Source organism: Chaetura pelagica, unplaced genomic scaffold, assembly GCF_000747805.2.
Source record: "Chaetura pelagica isolate M959 unplaced genomic scaffold, ChaPel_1.0 scaffold81, whole genome shotgun sequence".
Taxonomy (NCBI): domain Eukaryota; kingdom Metazoa; phylum Chordata; class Aves; order Apodiformes; family Apodidae; genus Chaetura; species Chaetura pelagica.
In genome coordinates this window covers 1,195,689-1,217,004 of record NW_009951997.1, presented here as the reverse complement: position 1 = coordinate 1,217,004, position 21,316 = coordinate 1,195,689, and the positions used below count along the sequence as shown (strand labels likewise).

The following is a 21,316-nucleotide window of genomic DNA, read 5'->3' as shown; positions in this document are numbered from 1 at the left end:
TTTTTTTTTTTTTTATTCCCCCCCCCCCCCCCCCAAAAAAAAAAAAAAAAAAAAAAAGAAAAAATAATCCCAGTAGCAGTGATCTGACGTTTTAAAACTGTTTTCTACAGGACACAATTCCACTCTATGCAAGCACAAGGTGCAATCGGGTCAATCAATTTTTGGGAAGATTATGGAGGGAAAAAAGCCTACATTATGGGCATCCTTCCAGCTGATGTAAAATCACGGAGAAGAGTCTCTTGGGTGGTTTCCAAACTCAAGAGTTTGTACATTATTATATATTGCATTTAAAATGGCATCGTACTTCAAAATAGTGTAAACAACAGGGAAGTAATTTAGTCTGAAATCACCAGTTCCTTTCAGTTTATTTTCTTTTTCAATTTTAAAAGTCTACCTGCTTTTCAGAAAAAGACGTTCCAAAACGAAAAAGCTGATAAACTAAAAGGATTTATATTCAAAGCCATAGCTCAGGAAAAGTAGAGTCCATTTCATCACAGTACATATGTTCACTCAAGGAATTAAAAAGAATAGAAAAGGGAGCTTTAGAAATGTTTCACCTGCACCTTGTTTGAAATGATAAATGTATAAATAGCCAATAATTCCAACAGCAATTCAAAGGTTGATGCTTTAGGTGCTTCCCCTCCCCCCCACCACCCTCCCTTGAATTTTTTTTTTTAAGCAGATGCAGATGACCTTTTAAATAGCTCATATATACAAATAGCAAGGAAGAGCAGGGGCATACTACTAAGAGAAAGTGTGTGACTTGCATCAAAAGGCCCATGAGGGAGACAGTTCTAGAGAAGTTAAAAGTTGTTGTTGCCTCTTCTAAAATGTCTTGCCACTGGAAGCTTTTCCTTATGGGTGTTTTTTTCTTTAAATTATAAGTAAACAGAGCCAAAAAGGCTCTTTCACAGCCTCCAATGACTTCTGTTTTGAGGCATCAATAGCTATGCTTTCAATGTATCTGGAGTCTCTGGCAGACAGTCAGGTGTGTTTGCAGGTATAAAAAAACCATTATTGTGCAACTCATAAGTGTTACTTCCTCAAACTAATTTATTTCTGTTTCTTCAGTCTTTTAACACCTATATATGTCAGAGTGCTGAGGGAAAAAATATTATCTCTACTTTGACAATATTTTGGTTTGTAGCAATTTTAAATGTGTAACCACAGATGAGTTCATACACTCTTCAAGTCTGAAAATAGAAGCTGGGTTGTTTTCATTTCAAAGATCCAATTCACAGATCATACAGTTGCCTGAAACACAGGTGCAAAGTACCTTACATGTCTGAACACACCTAGCAACTTAGAAAGGTATGAATGAGTAATTCAGTGGCTTGGCATGATAAAAGGCATGTTCAAACACAATGTATGCAAGCATCTATATGGAAAATAAAAGCTGAAAGAAGGATTATAATATTGTACAATTTAAAATTGTATTTCCAAAGATTACAGCCTACACTGTAAGACTCAAGTGGCTGAGCACACAAAATTTCTGTGGGAAAAAACTCTAGATACTTCCAAGAATATGTAAAAATTGGAGAAAATATCAGTGCTCAGTTGTAATTTTCTTAAACTCTTCTGATCTGCTTTTCCTAGTTGTAGAAAAACCTTGTTCCTTCATATTGATTTATACTGATACTCTGTGCCTTTCTTTTATTTCCCATATCTATGGTGTTAGGTCCAGTTATGCTACCTGATTTTAGTCTTATTGTTTTACATGCAACAGAGACCCACACCAAATTAACTTTTCTTGAATAATTTTTATCTAGGCAAAAATGAAGGTGCTCTATATGCTTCTGAACTTTTATTTTATTCTTATGACCCTTGCTTTATTTTCAGCTTGCCTACATATATATCTCAAAGCAGCGGTGGGAAGACTTGAACATATTGTCTTTCCTCCTGATGTAAAGTTTGGGGTAATCAATGTCCTTCATTGCCAATATTCAATGACTTCTGATATGTTTTTATTGCCTAAAGAATGGCTGGCCTTTCTTAGTAATTCTCCAGGAAATTACATTTGTTATGAAAATAAGATTGGAAATAGAGGACTTAGGATTTGAAATACTTTGCGGCAAAATATTTTCCCTATTAAGCTCCTGTACATTAAAGCGCATGGTATGGGGAATAAATATAATGAGTTAGAGATCTGCATGCAGTTGCAAGGCTGCGATTTTGATGGGATTACAAAGATCTGGCGGGATTGCTCCCATGGTTGGAGTGTTGCAGGGGAGGGATACAGGCCCTTTAGGAAGGATAGGAAAGGATGACAAGGACAGGGAGTTGTCCTTTATGTGAGAGAGCAGCTGGAGTGCATGGAGCTTTACTTGGAGACGGGAGAGGAGGAGCCAATAGAGAATTTATGGCTTTAATAAAGAAAGGACAAATGAAGGAGACAACATAGTGGGTATCTGCTATAGGCCACCTGACCAGGAAGAACAAATTGTTTACTTCCTCTAAAGACAGATAGGAAGAGCCCCATATCCACAGGCTATGGTCTTCATGTGGGATTTTAAAAGCCTTAATACCTGTTGGAGAAATTACACAGCAGGCTATAAATAATCAAGGAGGGTCCTGAAGTTCATTAATGATAACTTCTTCCACCAAGTGATTGAAGAGACAGGTAGAGGACCTCACACTTACCAAAAAGAAGGGCCTCATTGAGGATGTGAAGGCCAAAGGCAGCCTTGACTGCCATGACTGTGAGATGGTAGAGTTCAGAATCTTGAGGGGAGGTAGCAGTGTGAACAATAAGCTTGCAACACTGGACTTGAGGAGAGCAAACTTTGGCAAAATGTCAGGAGGACTGTGCGGATGAACAAGGAGCTCATTGCCAAATTCAAACACAAAAAGGAAGCATGCAGAGGGTGGAAGCAAGGATAGGTGACCTGGGAGAAATACAGAAATATTGTCCAAGCATCCATGGATGAAGTTAGGAAAGATGAACTGAATCTGGCCAGGGGTGTCAAAGGGCTTCTAAGAGAACATAGTAAACAAAAGAAAGACTACAGGAAATGTGGGCTTATTGCTCAGCAAGATGGAGGTCCTCCCTTCTCTGAGACAGAGGACATGGAAAAGATAGAAGTACTGAATGCCGCCTTTGCCTTAATATTTTCTAGCAGGACGAGCTTTCGGGAATCACAGGTCCCAGAGACCAGGAGGAAATGCTGGAGTAAAGAATATGTATCCCTGGTGAAAGAGGATCAGGCCAGAGGATGCTTAAGCAAACTGGACCTTTTTAAGTCCAGTTACTGAGCCCTGATGGTAGGTACTCATACGTTCTGAAGGAGCTGACAGATGCATTGCAAGGTCACCCTCAATAATCTCTGACCATGGTGACTGGGAGAAGTACCCAAAGACTGAAGGACTGCAAATGTCAGCTGCATCTTCAAGAAAGGCAAAAAGGAGGACCTAGGGAACTACAGGTCAGTCAGTCTCATCTTGATCCCTGGGAAAGAGTTGGGAATGCCTAATATTGGAAATAATTTCCAGGCACATTAAAGATGAGAAAATTATCAGGAGAAGTCAGAATGGGTTCACCAAGGCTAAATCATGGCTGATCAACCTGATAACCTTCTGTGATGAAGCAGCTGGCCTGGAAGATGAAGTAAGAACAATTGATATACTTAGCTTGGACTTCAGTAAGGTCTTTGACACTATCTCACATAAGCTCCTCATAGAGAATCTGTTGATGTACAGGCTGAATGAGCAGACTGTGAGGTAGACTGAAAACTGGCTTAATGACCAGGTCCAGAGGATGCTGATCAGTGGCACAAAGTCTTGTTGGAGGCCAGTATCTAGTGATACACCCCAGGATCAGTATCATGTACAGTCCTGTTTAACATCTTAATGAATGATCTGGATGATGGGGCAAAGTGTTCCCTCAGCCAGCTTGCTGCTTACACCAACTTGGGAGAAGTGGCTGATACACCAGAGGGCCATGCTGCCATCCAGACGGACCTCAATAAGCTGGAGAAATGGGCTGACAGAATCCTCATGAAGTTCAGCAAGATGAAGTACAAAGTCCTGTATCTGGCACGGAACAACCCCCAGGCACCAGCAAATGCTGGGTGCTGATGAACTTGGAAGTAGCTTGGCAGAAAAGGACCTGGTGGCTCTGCTGCACACAGGGTTGAACAGGAGCCAGCAAAGTTCCCTTGCTGCAAAGACGGCTAATGGCTGCAATAGGCCAACTATTTCCTAATTAAGGTAAAGGGAGGGGATCCTTCCCCGTCTACTCTACTGGACCTGAAATACTGTGTCCCATTCTGGGCACCTCAGTACCAGAGAGACATGGACATACCGGAGAGAGTCCAGCAAAGAGCCATAAAAATGGGTAAGGGACTGGAGCAGCTCACATATGAGGAAAGGCTGAGAGAGCTGGAACTCATTACCCTAGAGGAAAGAAGACTCAGAGGGGATCTTACCAAAATATATAAATATCTGAAGGGAGGATGCAAAAAGGACAGAGCCAGGTTTGCTTCATCAGTGCCCTGTGAATCGACCAGAGGCAATGGGCACAAACTGAAACAGAGGAGGTTCCCTCTGAAAATCAGGAAACACTTTTATCTTGTGAGGGTAGCTGAGCGTTGGCACAGGTTGCCCAGAGAGGTTGTGGAGTCTCCATCCTTGGAGGTATTCAAAAGTTTTCCAGGCATAGTCCTGGGCAACCGGCTCTAAGTGGCCCTGCTTGAGCAGAGTTGGGTTGAACAAGAAAACCTCCAGAGGTCCCTTACAACCTCAACACTCTGTAATATAATTGTGTATGATCTAAACAATAGCTTTTTTAATTTGCAATTGATCCACGACATCTTTGTATCTAGCTGTTTTAAATCTTATAATATTAAATATAGCATCAGTTCAGATTCAACAGTTTCCTGAGACATATGAAAAATATATCTGCTCTAACTCTTGCCCTCTCTACCCTTCATTGGCATTGATTTTAACAATAATCTGATAATACTGTATTATCATGGATATTACTGTGTTAGAGATTACTACAATATCTCCTTTTTTTTTTTTTTTTTTTTATACCTTAATTCTCATATATACCCCCCACCTCAATAGACATTTTCTGCTTCCTGGGTTGACAGACATTAGCAGTAATTTCTCTGTGGTATATTTTTTTTGCTATCCCTAAATATATCTCTTCCAAATATACATGTACTTTAGAATATCCATGAGGAGAAAATGCACCCAGAATAAAGGTTGAAAGTCTTCACATCTCTTACCAATTTACATGTTACAGTGATTTTACATGGAAATGAAGACAAACTTGTTTAATGTGTTTTAGAATGGCCTTCAGCAGTAGACTAAATTAACTAACCATTACTATTCTTAATGGTATCCTGTATTTGTTTAAAAAAACCCACAGTGCTTTATATGTATATGCAAATTGTACATTATGATAATAACTACAGCTGTTTATTTTGTTAATAACTAGGCTACTTCGTGAAATTATATATAAGCTATAACGAAAAAAAATTACTGCCAAAAAAACTTACCTGAAATTGCTTTTTAATTACTTGCTTGTCGCCAGAGCATGAAGATTAATGGTGACTTTTTCCTTAAAAAAGCCCAAAACTAAGCCAAAAACCACATACAAGTTGTTCTGAATTTAGTAAAGGAAAAAGATATGTGTTGGTTTAGCATCTTGAATTTCCTAGGCCATTTCTTGGTGGAATAGAGAGATTGATCTAGAAACTACTTAATCCTTTATACAATATTTAGTATAGATTTTTTAGTCTAGAATCAGACAAACTACAGAAAACATAAAAATAAATATGTTTAAAAGTCTGAGGAAAATATTATTAGATGTATTTCCATCCTGAGAAGATAAGAATTAGTATATAGCAGCTACTCATGGAAGCAGGAATATAGGTTGGAGCCACAGCAAGCTGAGTAAGAGAAGGACCAAATGTTTCTTAGTTTACTTCAGTATTTAAATGAATAGGGTCCTGCACAGCAGGCATAGATCAGGATTTTTTTTTCTCCCTTTAAAACAAGAATTCCCTTCTGCCTATCCATACTCAATCATCTACAGAAAGTATTAAACCAAGCTGCCAGAAAGCAAGGGCACTTCAGAGTGGAAGAGAACTTGCACATACTTACACAAGAACTCTTTGGTGTATGAAATTCAATTAGTCTCTAGTTAGTTAGAGGAATGCTTGTGCATCTACCAGAGTAAAAGCTGTAACCGTCTAATGAAGCTGAAACTTTCTTGTTCTAGCCCTCTGAACATCAGGTAAAGACCTTGGCTTGAGGAGGGAGTTTGGTTATTGATATGCTGATTCAGTGCATCTATATAAGATTCTCTGCTGCTCATATGATGTATCATAAAAAAACAACTGCCTTTCTCAGCTGAAATCCTAGAAGATTTTGTCAGTGACAGAACCCCACCTACATTCTCCAGATTGTGAATCTTACCTTCAGAATGAGCTACAATAATGGGGAAAAGATTCAAGTCTAGTGATGAAAAATGCCTTTGCTGTATGATTAGCTTGTGGAAATTGAAAAAGTTGCAGCTGATACCAGTTTGTAGTAATGATTGTAGGAGCTGACAAAATAGTATTTCTAATCCTGTGATAGATACTCCTTCACCAGGGATGTGTAAAGGAATCCCCAAAATTTATCCTAAAACATACATACTTCCAGCCCCTTGAGCTGGAAGACATGGACAGAGAGCAGAATAAACCCCCCATAATCCAGGAGGAAGTAATTAACAACCTGCTACACCACCTGGACACTAAAAAGTCTATAGGGCCAGATGGGATCCACCCAAGAGTACTGAGGGAGCTGGTGGAGGAACTTGCCAAGCCACTCTCCATCATTTATCAGCAGTCCTGATTAGCAGGGAAGGTCGCAGACGACTGGAGACTTGCCAGTGTGAAACCCATCTACAGGAAGGGCCGAAGGAGGATCTGGGAAACTACAGGCTTGTCAGCCTGGCCTTGGTACCAGGGAAAATTATGGAGTAGTTAATCCTGAGTGCGTTCACACAGCAAGTGCAGGACAACCAGGGCCTGAGACCCAGCCAGCATGGGTTCATGAAAGACAGATTCAGCTTGACCAACAGGATCTCCTTTTATGACCAGGTAGCCCACTTAGTGGATGATGGAAAGGCTGTAGATGTTGTCTTCCTGGACTTCAATGCCTTTGACACTGTCTTGCCACAATATTCTCCTAGAGAAGCTGGCAGATCATGGCATAGACAGTTGTAGCTGGATTGAAAACTGGTGGGATGGCTGAGCCCAGAGAGTGGTAGACAATGGAGTTAAATCCAGTTGGCAGTAGGTCACAAATGGTGTTCCCCGGGGCTCAGTGTCGGCACCAGTCTTGCTTAGTATCTTCATCAATGATGATGAGGGCATTCATGCCTCCTCCCCATCCCTGGTGCTGTCATCTGTTATATTATCTGTTAAGCTCTCTTGAGCTGACAGAAGCAGCTACACCTTAACCCCTGATGGGCCAGGTGTTGTGTAAGCTTTGTTGGGTTAGACGTGGTGACACTGCAATGGATTTCTGGTCTTATGCCCTGCTGGGCTGTGAACCTGTCAGCAGACACAGGGGCACCTGTTTTTTGTGGTCAATTTGGGGGTTGCTGGGTGGGACCCTCTCTCAATGAACAGGATCCCCAGCCAGTGGGGTGTCTTGGCTCAGGTAGATGAATGAGTGAATGACCACAGGTCTGATCTGACTTAGTCCAGAAAAAGAGTTCCTGCTGGGAACTCCTCAGTTAGGTTTTACTTTGGAGCAGCAGGTCTGTGAGGAAGCTTTCCCCTTATCTCGGGATACCGCCTAAGGAGACTTCTCACATTGAGTGACCTCATTTTTGGTGAGTGATAATTCTTGTAGGTACATCTTCAAGTGATTCTTGCCCCTGTTGGGCAAGTGATTCCAGGTACTAGAGAAGGAGGCCTGTCCTTTGTCTGAGTGAACATGTAGAGTTATTATTATACAATTTAAGCCTACACAAAAAAATAAGCTAAAAACAGTCCAGAGGAGAAGGATTTGGGGGTGGTGATGGACAAGAAGCTCAACCTCAGCTGGCAATGTGCCCTTCCAGCCCAGAAAGCCAATTGTGCCCTGGGCTGCATCAAAAGAAGCATGGCCAGCAGGTTGAGGGAGGTGATTCTCCCCCTCTACTCTGCTCTTACAAGATCCCATGAGAGTATCGCACACATTTCTGGAGCTTCCAACATAAGAAGGACATGGAGCTGTTGGAGTGAGTTCAGGGGAGGGCCATGAAGATGAGTAGAGAGTTGGAGCACCTCTACCATGAAGACAGGCTGAGAGAGTTGTACTGTTCAACCTGGAGAAGACAAGGCTCTGGAAAGGACTCATAGCAGTCTTTTAGTACCTGAAGGGGACCTAAAGGAAAGCTGGGGATGGACTTTTTACAAGAGCTTGTAGTGAGAGGACAAGGAGTAATGGATTAAAACTGGAAGAGGTAAGATTTAGGTTCAACATTAGGAGGAAATTCTTTATCATGTGGGTTATGAGACACTGGAACAGAATGCCCAGGGAAGTTGTGGAAGCCCCATCCCTGGAAGTGTTCAAAACCAGGGTAGATGGGGCCCTGAGCAACCCTGTCTAATGGGAGGTGGCCCTGCCAATGCAGGGGAGTTGGAATGAGATGATCTTTAAGATCTCTTCCAACCCAAACCGTGCTATGATTCTATTGTATAATACTACGAATTTGCCCTGAAATTTGTCCTCAGAATTAGGAGAAATTCAGGGCTTATCTGAATAGAATCTAAAGCATGGAGTAATTTAGGAGTATACTGAAGTCTCATTCTTATTGAAATACTTGGATTAAATTGAAATGTTGGCAATTATATTGCAGAAGAAAGTAGAAAAATATATTCTAGATTATACAAATAAATCACTATTACAGAGTAGGACAGTAAAAAATATGTTTACAGAGGTAATATTAGAACAGTCTGTCATTTGGTAAAGACTACAAAAAACTGTAAACTGTGTTGGAAAAAAACTGTATATCATATCATATTAAATTAACATTAAAAAAAACAACTTGAACTGTATTAATGCCTAAAGTAAGAATTCAAACTAAAGGCTATTCTGTTAATACAGTCTCTGGTTACTCGAATACCAATCACTGAAAATTGATACAGGGACTTCTGAATCTGAAATTTAAATATAAATAGGTGTGAGAAATCTTAAAGCCTTTATCTGGCACTGACTTAAATATTCTCAGATTTTAAAAGTAGTTTGTGTGATAAAAAGGGGTCTGACTAACCTAATTTTTCATTTTCACAGTAACCTCTTCTGGTCTTTTGGTGAGAACATGATTAGTACTTTGTATGCTATTAGAAAAAAAAGTCCATGACTGTTGTTATATTAATTTAGGAGATTTCAGACTTGGGTGGAATTCATAGGGGGAAAAAAGAAAATCCACATTACTGTAATTGGCATGTTTGATTTGAATAATTGAAACATAGAATTTCCCAAGTTTTAGTTTTCAAGTGATTTTAAAGCAGAATTATTATGTTGATCTAAAGTCTGCTGAAAGTTATTCTACAAACATATTTTACAGATCTAAAAAGATATTAAGCTGAATTTGATTGTGACATCTTTTCACTAACTTATTTTGTTAGCGGTTACATCTACCTTGAAGAACAAGGTAGTATATATTAATTACCTCTGTTTTTATTGTAATTGAAAGAAAAAAGAAAACTGTCTTTTAAAACCTTTTTTTTTTCTGTTTTTCCTGGATTGGTAACAACTTCTTTTTTAAAATATTAACATAACAGTCCATTCCATTAACCTATTTAAATATTATCTTCTGTTTAACAATACCTCCTTTTTAAATTTATATGAAATCCTTGTCAAATTCAGAGTTTATTCAGTAAGTTTAGACAGAGCACCAAATATGGAAAATTCCCTTTCACAGTAATTATAGTTACTGTATGATGTAACAGGGCTATGTGAAGTAAAACTAACAGATATTCTGATTTTCTATACAGTGAGAGAAATTATAAAGTATGTATATCACTGACAGCTCAAAATAGAAGTATTTCTGTGGAACAATGGCAAGAAATTCACTGAAAAAACAGTTTGCAAAATATCAGTGACAGATATGAAAACAAACCCACTTCTTCATTGCTGATACCATTTTGTGCAATAAAATTGCTAAATGAAACAGATGTCTCTCCATTTCTCAGCTTGGTTGACATGAATCACAGATGGCCATTTGCCAAAATAACTATTAGAAACATTTTATCCTAAAAGCAGCAGAGAAATACTTTGCTGAACTTTTTAAATTGCAGAGTAAAATGAAAAAAAACCAACAACTTTACTATGCTAACTGACACTGCTCATGTATTTCAGAGCTGGATAAGGAGCATCCAAGGTGATCAATTGCATAGGGAGGTCTTTAGCTATCTTGATTCTTCTAATAAAATCTGAATTCAAATAAGGGGTAAGAAAATTAATTGAGGGGTATCCTCTTTTCTTACTTACATATAATACATATATTCTCTCCTTTAATTATGTTTGGAAGCCTTGTTGGTTGTTTTGTGTTTCCTGATGAAGACCTTCTGATATGCAATTGTGAAGTTGAAGTTTTTCTATAAAAACTGTGGACTGCTATGTGTATGTATTATATTTAAATTAGTTTACTAATCTGAATAGAAACTATTAGCACTTTTTTAGAAAATGAAAAGTGATATTGCTTAAAGAGTTCTTCTAAACTATGCAGATTGGTATTCTTTACAAATATATTACTCTTAAGTGCGACTATCAGATCCCTAAGAGCCGTTATGTAGATGTCTCAAAATCTTACATTCAACTCGCTTTTCAGTCTTTTTATTAATATAGTTGGGGAAAAATCTTCTAAAGTTTTAGTTTGGTGGATGTAAGAAGCTTATCCCAGCAGTCCACTGTGAATGTTTGGTTTCAGCACAAAAGGCAAGGAAAGCTACATTCAGAACACTTATAGTTGAATATTCCACTTTGATAGTGCTTTGAAAAGGAAGTTATGGGAGAAAGTACATTGGTGAGGCTGCACCTTGACTACTGTTCTGGGCCCCCCACATTGAGCTTTTGGAGTGTGTCCAGAGAGGAACATCCAAACTGGTGAAGGGGATTGAGAATGAGTCCTGTAACGAGAGGCTGAGGGAACTGGGGTTGTTAATTTTGTAGAAGAGGGTGGTGAAGGGAAACCTCATTGCTCTCTACAGCTGTAGGAAATGAGGTTGTAGAGAGGTCGCTGTGGGTCTCTTTTCACAAGGGAATAATGTTAGGACTAGAGGAAATGGCCTGAAGTTGCACCAGGGGAAGTTCATACTAAGTATTTGGAAGAATTTATTTACTGAAGGAGTATTTAGGCACTGGAACAGGCTGCCCAGGGAGGTGGTGGAGTCGCCATGTTTGGAAGTATTCAAGAAATGTGCAAATGTGGCACTTCAGGACATGCTCTAGTAGGGGTTTTTTTGTGGGTTGTGTGTTATTGTTGGTTTTGCAGGGTGTGTGGTTGTGGTAGGTTTTTGTTTTGTTTGGCGTTTTTTTGTTGGTTTTTTTTTTTGTTTGGGTTGATTGTGTTTCCTCTCCCCCTCCCTGCCCTCAGATGGACATTTGAACTACGTGATCTTAGAGGTCTTTTCCAACTGTGACAATTCTGTGACTCTGTGAAGGCCACCATATAAAAAGAAATAATTAAAAAAAATATTTCTATGACTGGACGACAAGGGGAATATTTATATTAAGCTACTTATAACATGTTTTTCAGGAACCAAATTGTGAGCTTAAATTAATGAAAACCCTACACATGATTAAATGTGGTCTTGCTGCAGTTCTAAGATGCCATTATTGTGTGTTCAACTATTTTCACAAAGGAAAAAGTGCACTAGTTCTGACTTAAACTTTCTGGGACATTTTTTAAGTATTATCTTTTAAAAGTCTTTATATTTGCACTTCATTTCTGTAATCAGAGCTTCTATTACTGCTTCTACTTGATTTAATCCTTCTGCTGAATTCAAACATTAAAAAGTATACATTTCATGGTGAAAGTAAATATGAATGCTAGATTCTTTTAGTTAATTATGAAATCAGTGAGACTGGAAGGAACTTTGCAAAAAGATGACGGGATAAATTATGGTAAGTGTATCCAAAAGATCAAATGAGCCAACCACACTACTGTACTGAACAAAGCAAAAGAATTGATTTATTTTAATATTTTTTTTGGTGGTTGTACTAAAGTCAGTCAGTAATACAGGTAATTAATAGATTAATTTAAGCTTTATATTACTAACATAATCGGTATTAAATTAATATTGAATGCTTTTTTTTTTTTTTCTTTAGGCTATTTACATGAGTTGATTAAGTCAAAATGATAATGACTTAAAATATAGTTTGCCAATATAGGAGAAATATCAATATTAAATATTTATTTTTTTATTTTAAGTTTAGAATGACATGGAACCAGTTGTTCTACTTTCCTTAATTGTCTTGTATTCTGCCATGTTCTTCATCTGCTTAGTGAATTTACAACTAGCACAGCAGGTTGTGAATTTTTAATAGAATCTCTTCAAGGAAGGAAAAGGTCAGTATTAACATAAAAATCTTATTCAAGAATTGTGGTGCAAAGGTTTCCTAGCAGAGAACAAGTGTTATTGCAAAACTCAAATCTGCCACAAGAGTCAAGTCAGAAGATTTTTGGAGCTAAGCTGGGAAACAAATGCTTCAGTGTGACACCATGACTGCCAGTCAATGGTGATAGAAATTACTTTGTTTTGTTGATATTAATCACATTTGTTGCACAAAGAATGATTTAATATATAACAAAAAAAAACAAACCAAACAAACAACAACAACAAAAAAAAACACAACAAAACAAAACAAAGGTAAAAGGAAAACCCAAAATCAAACCATGTTACTTTTAAATAAAATGCTCTTATTTTTCCTCCTTTTCAGCTTCATTCTGACCAGGACAAGGGAGATGGAACCCTGAAATACATTTTGTCAGGAGATGGGGCTGGTACTCTTTTTATAATTGATGAGAGAACAGGTGACATTCATGCCACTCGAAGAATTGACAGGGAAGAGAAAGCCTTTTACACCCTGCGTGCCCAAGCTATTAATAGAAGAACTCTGAGACCAGTGGAACCTGAATCTGAATTTGTCATCAAAATCCATGACATCAATGACAATGAACCAACATTTCCAGAAGAAATTTACACTGCTAGTGTTCCTGAAATGTCTATAGTGGGTGAGTGCTTTACACTGGGGCACAAATGCCTGCCTTTTGTTATTTGACAATAATTTCCCTGTCTTCTGAAAAGTAATTAATATTTGAAATTCTGCCTCATGGGTTAACTGTTTTTCTATTTTGTTTATCCAAATACTGGAATTGCATCCAGAAAGAGTATTTTGTGACTTGAGATCTCTTTCTAATTAGAATATTTGGATTATTAATTTAAAGTTACTTGAAATTTAAATACTAATAGAAAGTAGTTAATGGTGAATCACCTTCCTCCTTAAGAACTATCAGAATAAGATCACTAAATTAGCCCATTGAAAGATGAATACATTTTTCCTTTCATTTTCACTGAAGGTCCCCATTGGTGATAAACACTGAATGGAGAGCTGTCTCCACTTCCATTCTTTCTGCGGCTGAGGGGAATGATATGTTTACTCATGTGCTGTTAATGCACTGCCTGAAGGTAGAGATTATCGTTATTTTCTTGGGCTTTCAGTTCCTCCCTTAACTCGCTCATGAATAACAGCTTCAAGACCCTTAAACAGCTGCTTGAGTTCATCTGTTTGCAATGGAGTTTCATTTCCTGTCTTAGCTACAAAGTTGCGGACTGCATCATGCCAGCTGGTCAGATGCATAAACAACTGCATTTTGTAGTATGAGGTATTACTAATTGGTGCATACAATTCCTTAGGAAGAATTTTGAAAAGCTTAAGAATATTTGCTTATTAGTAGTACAAGTGGAGATATAATACTAATTTTAAAATTCTAAGTAATGACAGTGTTTGACAGAGTGTTCTCTTGAGGTTACTTCATGGTGTACACTGGAACGGCATTGGAACATTAATATCTTTATACTAATGTGTGCACCAGGAGGAATACACAAGAGGAGCTAGAAGGTTTGGACCACTCCCAGAGCTACACCCATTGGTGGTACATGAAACCTGGTGGGATGAGTTCTGTGACTGTTACGCCGTGATGGAGAGTTATAGGCTCTTCAGAAGGGATTGGTAGGGCAGGTGAGGTGGGCAACTGGCAGTGTGTTTAAGATTGCAATGTATGGAACATATAGCTGGCAACGACACAGTTGAAACCCTCTGGGTAAGGATGAAGGGGAAAATAAATAAAGGGGATGTTTTTGTGGGACTCTTATCAGCTACCCAGCCAAGACAATGACACCAATGAATTCTTCTATAAGGAATCAGGGATATCTCTAGATCAACTGTCCTTGTCCTTATGAGTGATTTTGAATTCCCAGACATCAACTGGGAATATCGTACAGCAGACACAAACAAGCCCAGGAAAATTCTGAATCATTTTGAAGATATCTTCTTGGTGCAGGTACTAAGGGACCTAACTATGAAAGGTGCCCTTCTTGATTTATTGTTTTTAATCGAAGAGGGACTTGTGGGTGAAGTGGTGATTGGTGACCGCCTTGGTCACAGTGACCACAAAATAGTTGAATTTCAGATCATTGGAGATAGGAGAAAAACTGATAGTAAAACTTCAAGCCTGGATATGAGAAGAACAGACTTCAGGCTGCTGAAGAAGCTAGTTAGTAAAATCCCTGGGAATTCTGCTTTTGAAGGTATTGAGGCCAATGACTGCTGGTCACTTTACAAGAGGCATCTCCTAAGAATGCAGAAGCAGGAAATTCCAAAGTGTTGGAAGTCAAGCAGGCAGTGCATCACGCAGGTGGGATGAGCAGGGATCTTCTAAAATTTTGCCAGAGAAGTGTATGGACATTGGAGATAAGGATAGGTGACATGGGTGGACTACAGAGATGCTGTTCACCCCTGTAGGGGGAAAATTCGTGTCACCAAAGCTTGATTAGAGTTCAAGCTGTGCAGTACTGTGAAGGAAAACAAAAATTACTTTTAAAAGTATGTTAACAGCAAAGAAGGATCAGAGATAACATCGGTCCATTACTTAATGAGGCCAGTCACCTAACAAATAGGGATGATGACACAGATATTTAATGTCTTTTTTGCCTGTGTGTTCAACACTGATAATGGGGCCTGGCACCCCCAGAGCCCTGTGTTGGAAGATTGTTGCTAGGGGGATGATAAAATACCAGCTGACTCTGAATTTGTTTGAGACTTGGTGCTGTAGCTGGACGACGCCCCACAGGATTCATCCCAGAGTACTGAAAACTGGCCAATGTCTTCACTGGACCTCTTTCCATTATTTTTCAATAGTCTTGGGAGTCTGGAGAGGTTACAGTTGGCTGAAAGCTGGCCAGTGTTCCAATTTCCAAGAGGGTAAGAAGGAAGACCCTGCCAACTACAAGCCTGTCAGCCTCACTTCAGTGCCTGGTAAAGAAGATTTTTCTGGAAGTTGTACTGCAACAACAGTGATGACATGTTCATATTAATCTTCTATGTGCTCATCTGAATGCCAGAAAGAAAACAGACATGGTAGCATTTCATACTATGTAAGCTTACATGCCTCACTCCTTTTAGAGCTACACTGTATAATGTAGATAGTAGCTAGAGTTCAGAGCTTTTAAATTTTTCTAAATACATTTTCAGTTTTCAGTGAGATTGCAAATATTCATCAGTATACTACATTTACTTTAATAACCTAGTAAGTAAATAAATTGGTAAATTTTTAATCCACAATATTTCTTTACTAGCTCATAAAAGAAGGCTGTTATTGCCTAATGTCCTGCTTTCTTCACCAAAAGCATCACAAGAAATGCACAAGTAGCAAAACATGCAAGAAACATCAACTTGAAATAAATCTGTGCACCCCTTGGGGTCTGCAGGAGCAGGGTCTGCTCCATCCTACCATCCTCATGAGGAAGACAGAGATGTAGTAAGGCAATGCAGGGAGAAAATTAGGAGGGCCAAAGCCCTACTTGAACTCAATTTGGCTACTGCTGTCCAAGACTTTATATTGATTACTGGGCATTTTATCTTCTTTCAATTTTTTCCTTTCCTTACTTTCAAAGTTTATGACTCATAATATTCTTACAGTTTTGACTACTCTCCGTCTGTCATATTCTTCACCTGCTTATATCTTTTTGCTCATTTGAAGGTTGCTTCTCTGAACTGCAGATAAGTCTATTTTCTACCACAAAGCTTTTCCTGTGGATTGTGCCTATTGGTATATTTTAGACAAGCTTTTAGAACCTTTTGCTATTTAGAACTATTTCTCTGTTCATATATTGTAGCCCATATATTTTGTAATCATACCTTATCTTTATTCCATCCTGTATCTTCAGTCCTATTTCTGCTATCCATAATGCTCCCTAGCTGGTCTTTTCTGCTTTTGAATTAGCAATATCAATATATGCTTCATAAGTGTGACCTCCCTCTGGATTTAGATGTGAATTACAAGTTTAGGGTCCTCCAGTTAGTCTATCACCTCTACCTGTACTTATCTTTTTGTCTTTCTCTTCAGACAGCATTTAGAGCTACTATTGCTTGGCTTTCTCCCTAGGCTATTTGTACACTGCCTCATTAGTGCTGTTGCACCAATTACCAATGCATTATCCTATCTGCCATAATATTTATCCTGTAACAATTTATTCATGTTTTCTATTAACAAAGTTATTTTATTTTTTTAAATAATTCTTTCACCAAACTCTTTTGCATCATCTGGCTTATAATTTCATAATATCAGTAATGACAGATTTTGAGAAGCCAAATTATGACAATTTTCAATTTCTGCAAACTCCACCTTCACTCTGCATGCAAATCCTGACATAAGGGAACAAAAAAGGGGAAAAAAACCCCAAACCAAAACAACAAAATAACTTTTTTTGTTTTGCTTATTTCTGTGTATAGTTTGTTTGCTTGTTCTTGTTGTTGATGTTTGGTTGTTTTTTTCTTTAAAAAGGACATTTTAAAAGAATTGGAAATGTCCACTGATGTGCTTCATTCCTAGTTGTTTTCCAAGACCTTTTCAACGGCAGCTTCTCTGAATATGTAATCCTTCTCACTTCTCTGTTATTCTGCTGCACTAAATAATTTATTTCAGGAGAGAATGTGTCATTATTTTCCCCTTTTCCAGTAGAAAAAGCAGAAAATTTCTGTTAATTTGATTTGTCATTTGTATGGATAATTTACTATGGAGGTTACTTGGTCTGGTTAAATATCACGTAACTCAGTTGGGAATAAGGAAAAGGAAATATAAGTTCTAAATTCAGCTCTACAATAGATATTCTGTGGGTTCTTTTTCCAAGTTAATTCCTAGCTAATGCATCTATATTAGAAATGCATTGTGAGGTCAAAGTCATTAATATATGTATGGGGTTTGAAGATGCTTACAGAGAACACATTCAAAAGGGCCAAATATATTAATTACTATTATAGTACAAGACCCTAGGGAGATTAAAAAATTGTAATTAAAATTATGTTTTCTGAGAACTCAATCTGATAAATGACTGTTTACTTCCCGGCCTGGGCCTACCTCACCACTGTATAATTTTAGCTTATTGTGTAATAAAATTTGCCAGTATACAGGGGCAAAATTACAGAATTCATCAGTCCTATTAATGACATAGCTGGTGCCATGTTCTCCAGGATATTAACACGGTCTTCCTTATGCACTCATATGGGGTTCAGATTAGACTTTAGAAACTGAAGGCAAAACGGTCTTTACTATCTGTGCCTATGTAGAAGGCAGAGCAAAGCCCAGACCAAGTAGTGCTGACTAAGTCACACCCACACTGTAGTTTTTAAACCCCAGTCTTACTGATTGTCTTCTGGGCCTTTGCATTTCTGGTCCAGTTTTCAGAGAAACACAGAATGGTTTGGGTGGGAAGGGAGATCATCTAGTTCCAACCTCCCTACCATGGGCAGGGGCACATTTCACTAGGCCAAGGGGCTCAAAGCCCCATCCAACCTGGCCTTGAACACTTCTAGAGAGGGGGCATCCACAGCTTCTTTGGGACAAACAATTTCTTTGTAGTACTGAACATCAGTGGTCTTCAGTGATTACAGTGAACTGAAACAAAACAAAAAAGGTGATGGTTTGACAGTTGATGTGCATAACATAATTGATACACTGATATACTCCTCCTGTTCACTTCTCTGCATGGTTTCTGTATGACTTTTCACAGAAATCACTGGTTTCTCTGTGGAAGCCTAGAGAGCATGTCTCTCTTCCTATTAAGAGCAGCAATCAAGATCAAACTTATGCATCCCAAATGGCAGGCAGAAGTGTAGTGGTGTCCTTCTACTTTTCCTGCTAGGTATGCGACTAGTGACTGGCCAGCAAAAGCCAAAGAGCTCAGGCAACATTAAAAAGGATAGTCCTTACTGCTTTTGGGAGAAGGAGCGTATGTTATCCTGAGCACAACCCATTGAGTAAATCATTGTGCGATAGTGATGAAATTGAGGACCGAGTATCTTCCCACTGACGTTAAAGAGAACAGGATCAAATCTAGTTTCCAAAAGGGTCTGATAGATTTTATTGTGTACATGCAGCCATGCTCACTGCAGCTAGAGAGAAGGATAACTGATATTATTTTTTCTCCTTCATGTGTATTAAAATAGGATTAATATGTATATGTGCATTATGAAACTCATAACTGAAGCAGCAGTAAATATTAGATGCATATTATTACATTGCAAATGGAATTTTTAAATTTATTTGGAAGCTATTAAACGAATTTTTCAGTTTTCTTCTAAACTATCCTCTAAAATAGATTATGCATATTTCTTTAAACTGTAATGAAATAAAAATCTCATACAATTGGCCTATTAATAAATACTACTGGTTTGAAGATCTGAAGGAAATGTGAAAATTAGAAGCAACTTATAATTCAGTTACATGTAATAGAGATAAAATACCACCTTAAATAGTTTGCAGTGTAGACTTTTCTCATTAATACATGGTGCTGTTGTGATAGCTGCCTTGATGATGAGTATATTCCAGTTTTATGGATATAATATGGACAATCTGTAAGCTTTACTTGGATAATGCCATGTCTATCACTGTACTTAAGGTGTTGAGTTTTTTCTTTATCTGAAGCGCTTAAGTTACTGAACATTATTTGCTCACATCTCTCTTTTACATACCCCTTTGCTATTTCAGAGAAGATATTCTTTAGGATCAAGTATATGATCTAGTGCTGAAGTTGGCTACACACTGCAATGGTCCAAAAAGTGCATTTAAGAATCAAGGCAACAGTCTTCTGAATTTAAAAATATTCAAAAAAGGACCAGCGTGTACTTTCACAGTGTTTATTAGACATATCTTTACAAACGGAGACAAAGGGAAGGAGGGCTTCCTCACCATTTATAGTCACGGGCAAAACAGACTCAACTTGGGCGAAAACGTCTGAAGGTCTTCTGATCCTCAGAAGGCTAACCAGTCACATGCATGATTATTTATTTACTTGTTTTCACTTGTTTCCTTTATACTAAAAATCATATCTGCATTTTATGGAGGTACAATAGGGGAGAGCCTTGTTGATACTTTATTTCTCTGGTGGAAGGGTTCAACAGAATGTACAAACTATTTTTATTCAGCAAGATATGGCAGAGGGAATTGTAAGCGTTTCCTGTTTTGAAGAACTGGTATATTCCACTAAAATGTAGAGCTGGTCTTTAAGCTTAGAAAATTTCTTGTAGTCTAAATAACCCACATATTTCAAAGTCCGTACAACAATATTTATTTTGGTAGTATGTATCTATACTTACACTTTAAAAGTAGGGAAAACTGATTACTAGTTCTTCCCAAGTTCCAATGACCTATTTAATAATCTTTTCCTGTCACGTTCCTGCATGCATAGTTTCATACATTGGTCAACAATAACAACAACAAAACAAAACAAAACCAACCAAGCAAAAAAACCTGTTCTAGGTAATGGAAAGCAGATATTTATTGTAATAAAAATAAATAAGTCTTCTGATAAGAGAAAGTGAGTACATAAGTATGAATTTTTTATAGCTGGGTAAAGATTAGAATTCAACTCAACCAGAGCTATAACTTACCTTTGATAATTAGGTTTTAATCACACTGGTGGGATTTGGCAAGTTTAGATTCAGTTTATTTAGGATAAGATCCTGAAATAGATAAGAATGTAAATGAAGTAGACTGGAAGATAATAAATGTATTTGAGAATTCCAGTTAACAGTAGCTGAAATTTTCTTTGGAGTATGCTGAAATGGAAATTGATGTTCTTGGGTCTCCACCAAGTACAATGTGAAAATAAGTTGACTATGGTTGTTTCAGGTACTTCTGTGGTGCAAGTTACAGCTACTGATGCCGATGACCCTTCATATGGAAACAGTGCAAGAGTAATTTACAGCATACTTCAGGGACAGCCATATTTCTCCGTGGAACCGGAAACAGGTCAGGGAAATTGCAATTATTCCCATTTACCATAAACTGTAGACTTTTCCTTTCATCTTAAAAATCTTAAATCACCTAGAGAATTAACTTTAGAAGCTGACTGAAATGAAATAATGTTTCTTGGTTTTTTATAATTTATATTTTTTGTATTAATATAATATATTAGAGTTATTACAGCTGACACTATGATGCGTAAGTAACTTTACAGTGGTACTATTGAAATATTCAAGATTTAAGTAACAACATTTCTGGTAAAGGCTCATGTCCTAGAAAAGATTGTGCTTTTTTTTTTTTTCTTAATGGTTCTATTTGGACTAATAAAAGGTGTTCTTTGTACTCATAAACCTTATGTCTAAAGATAGTGAATATTTTTTGATATGAAATATAAACTGGAAAGGGAACTGTGACGTAGAACTAAGGTTTGTTCAACAGACAGCCTATACTGAAGACTATTTATAAAGCTTATGAGCAGAAATCTGTATTTTAAAATATGCAATGTATATTTTAGATATATATTTCACAGGCAGATAATACAAAAAAGATGCAGCAGATTGCTGCACATCCAAAATAAAGAGATTATTTTTTGTTGTTGTTGTTGTTTTTATTTATTTAAGGCATCATCAGGACTGCTTTACCAAATATGAACAGAGAGAACAGGGAGCAATACCAAGTAGTTATCCAGGCAAAGGACATGGGAGGCCAGATGGGTGGATTATCAGGGACCACCACCGTGAACATCACTTTGACTGATGTCAACGACAATCCACCTCGATTCTCCCAGAGTAAGCTGCATTT

General features: G+C 37.8%; 1 protein-coding gene across 1 annotated transcript in view; it reads left to right on the top strand.

Moving 5' to 3' along the window:
• CDH10 (cadherin 10, type 2 (T2-cadherin)) overlaps positions 1-21,316 on the top strand; it is a 50,342-nt gene that overhangs the window by 3,855 nt on the left and 25,171 nt on the right. Inside the window, exons 2-4 of the mRNA XM_010002417.1 lie at positions 12,931-13,225; positions 20,402-20,521; positions 21,136-21,303. Of these exons, the coding sequence (XP_010000719.1) occupies positions 12,931-13,225; positions 20,402-20,521; positions 21,136-21,303 (583 nt within the window). The remainder of the gene's footprint in view (positions 1-12,930; positions 13,226-20,401; positions 20,522-21,135; positions 21,304-21,316) is intronic.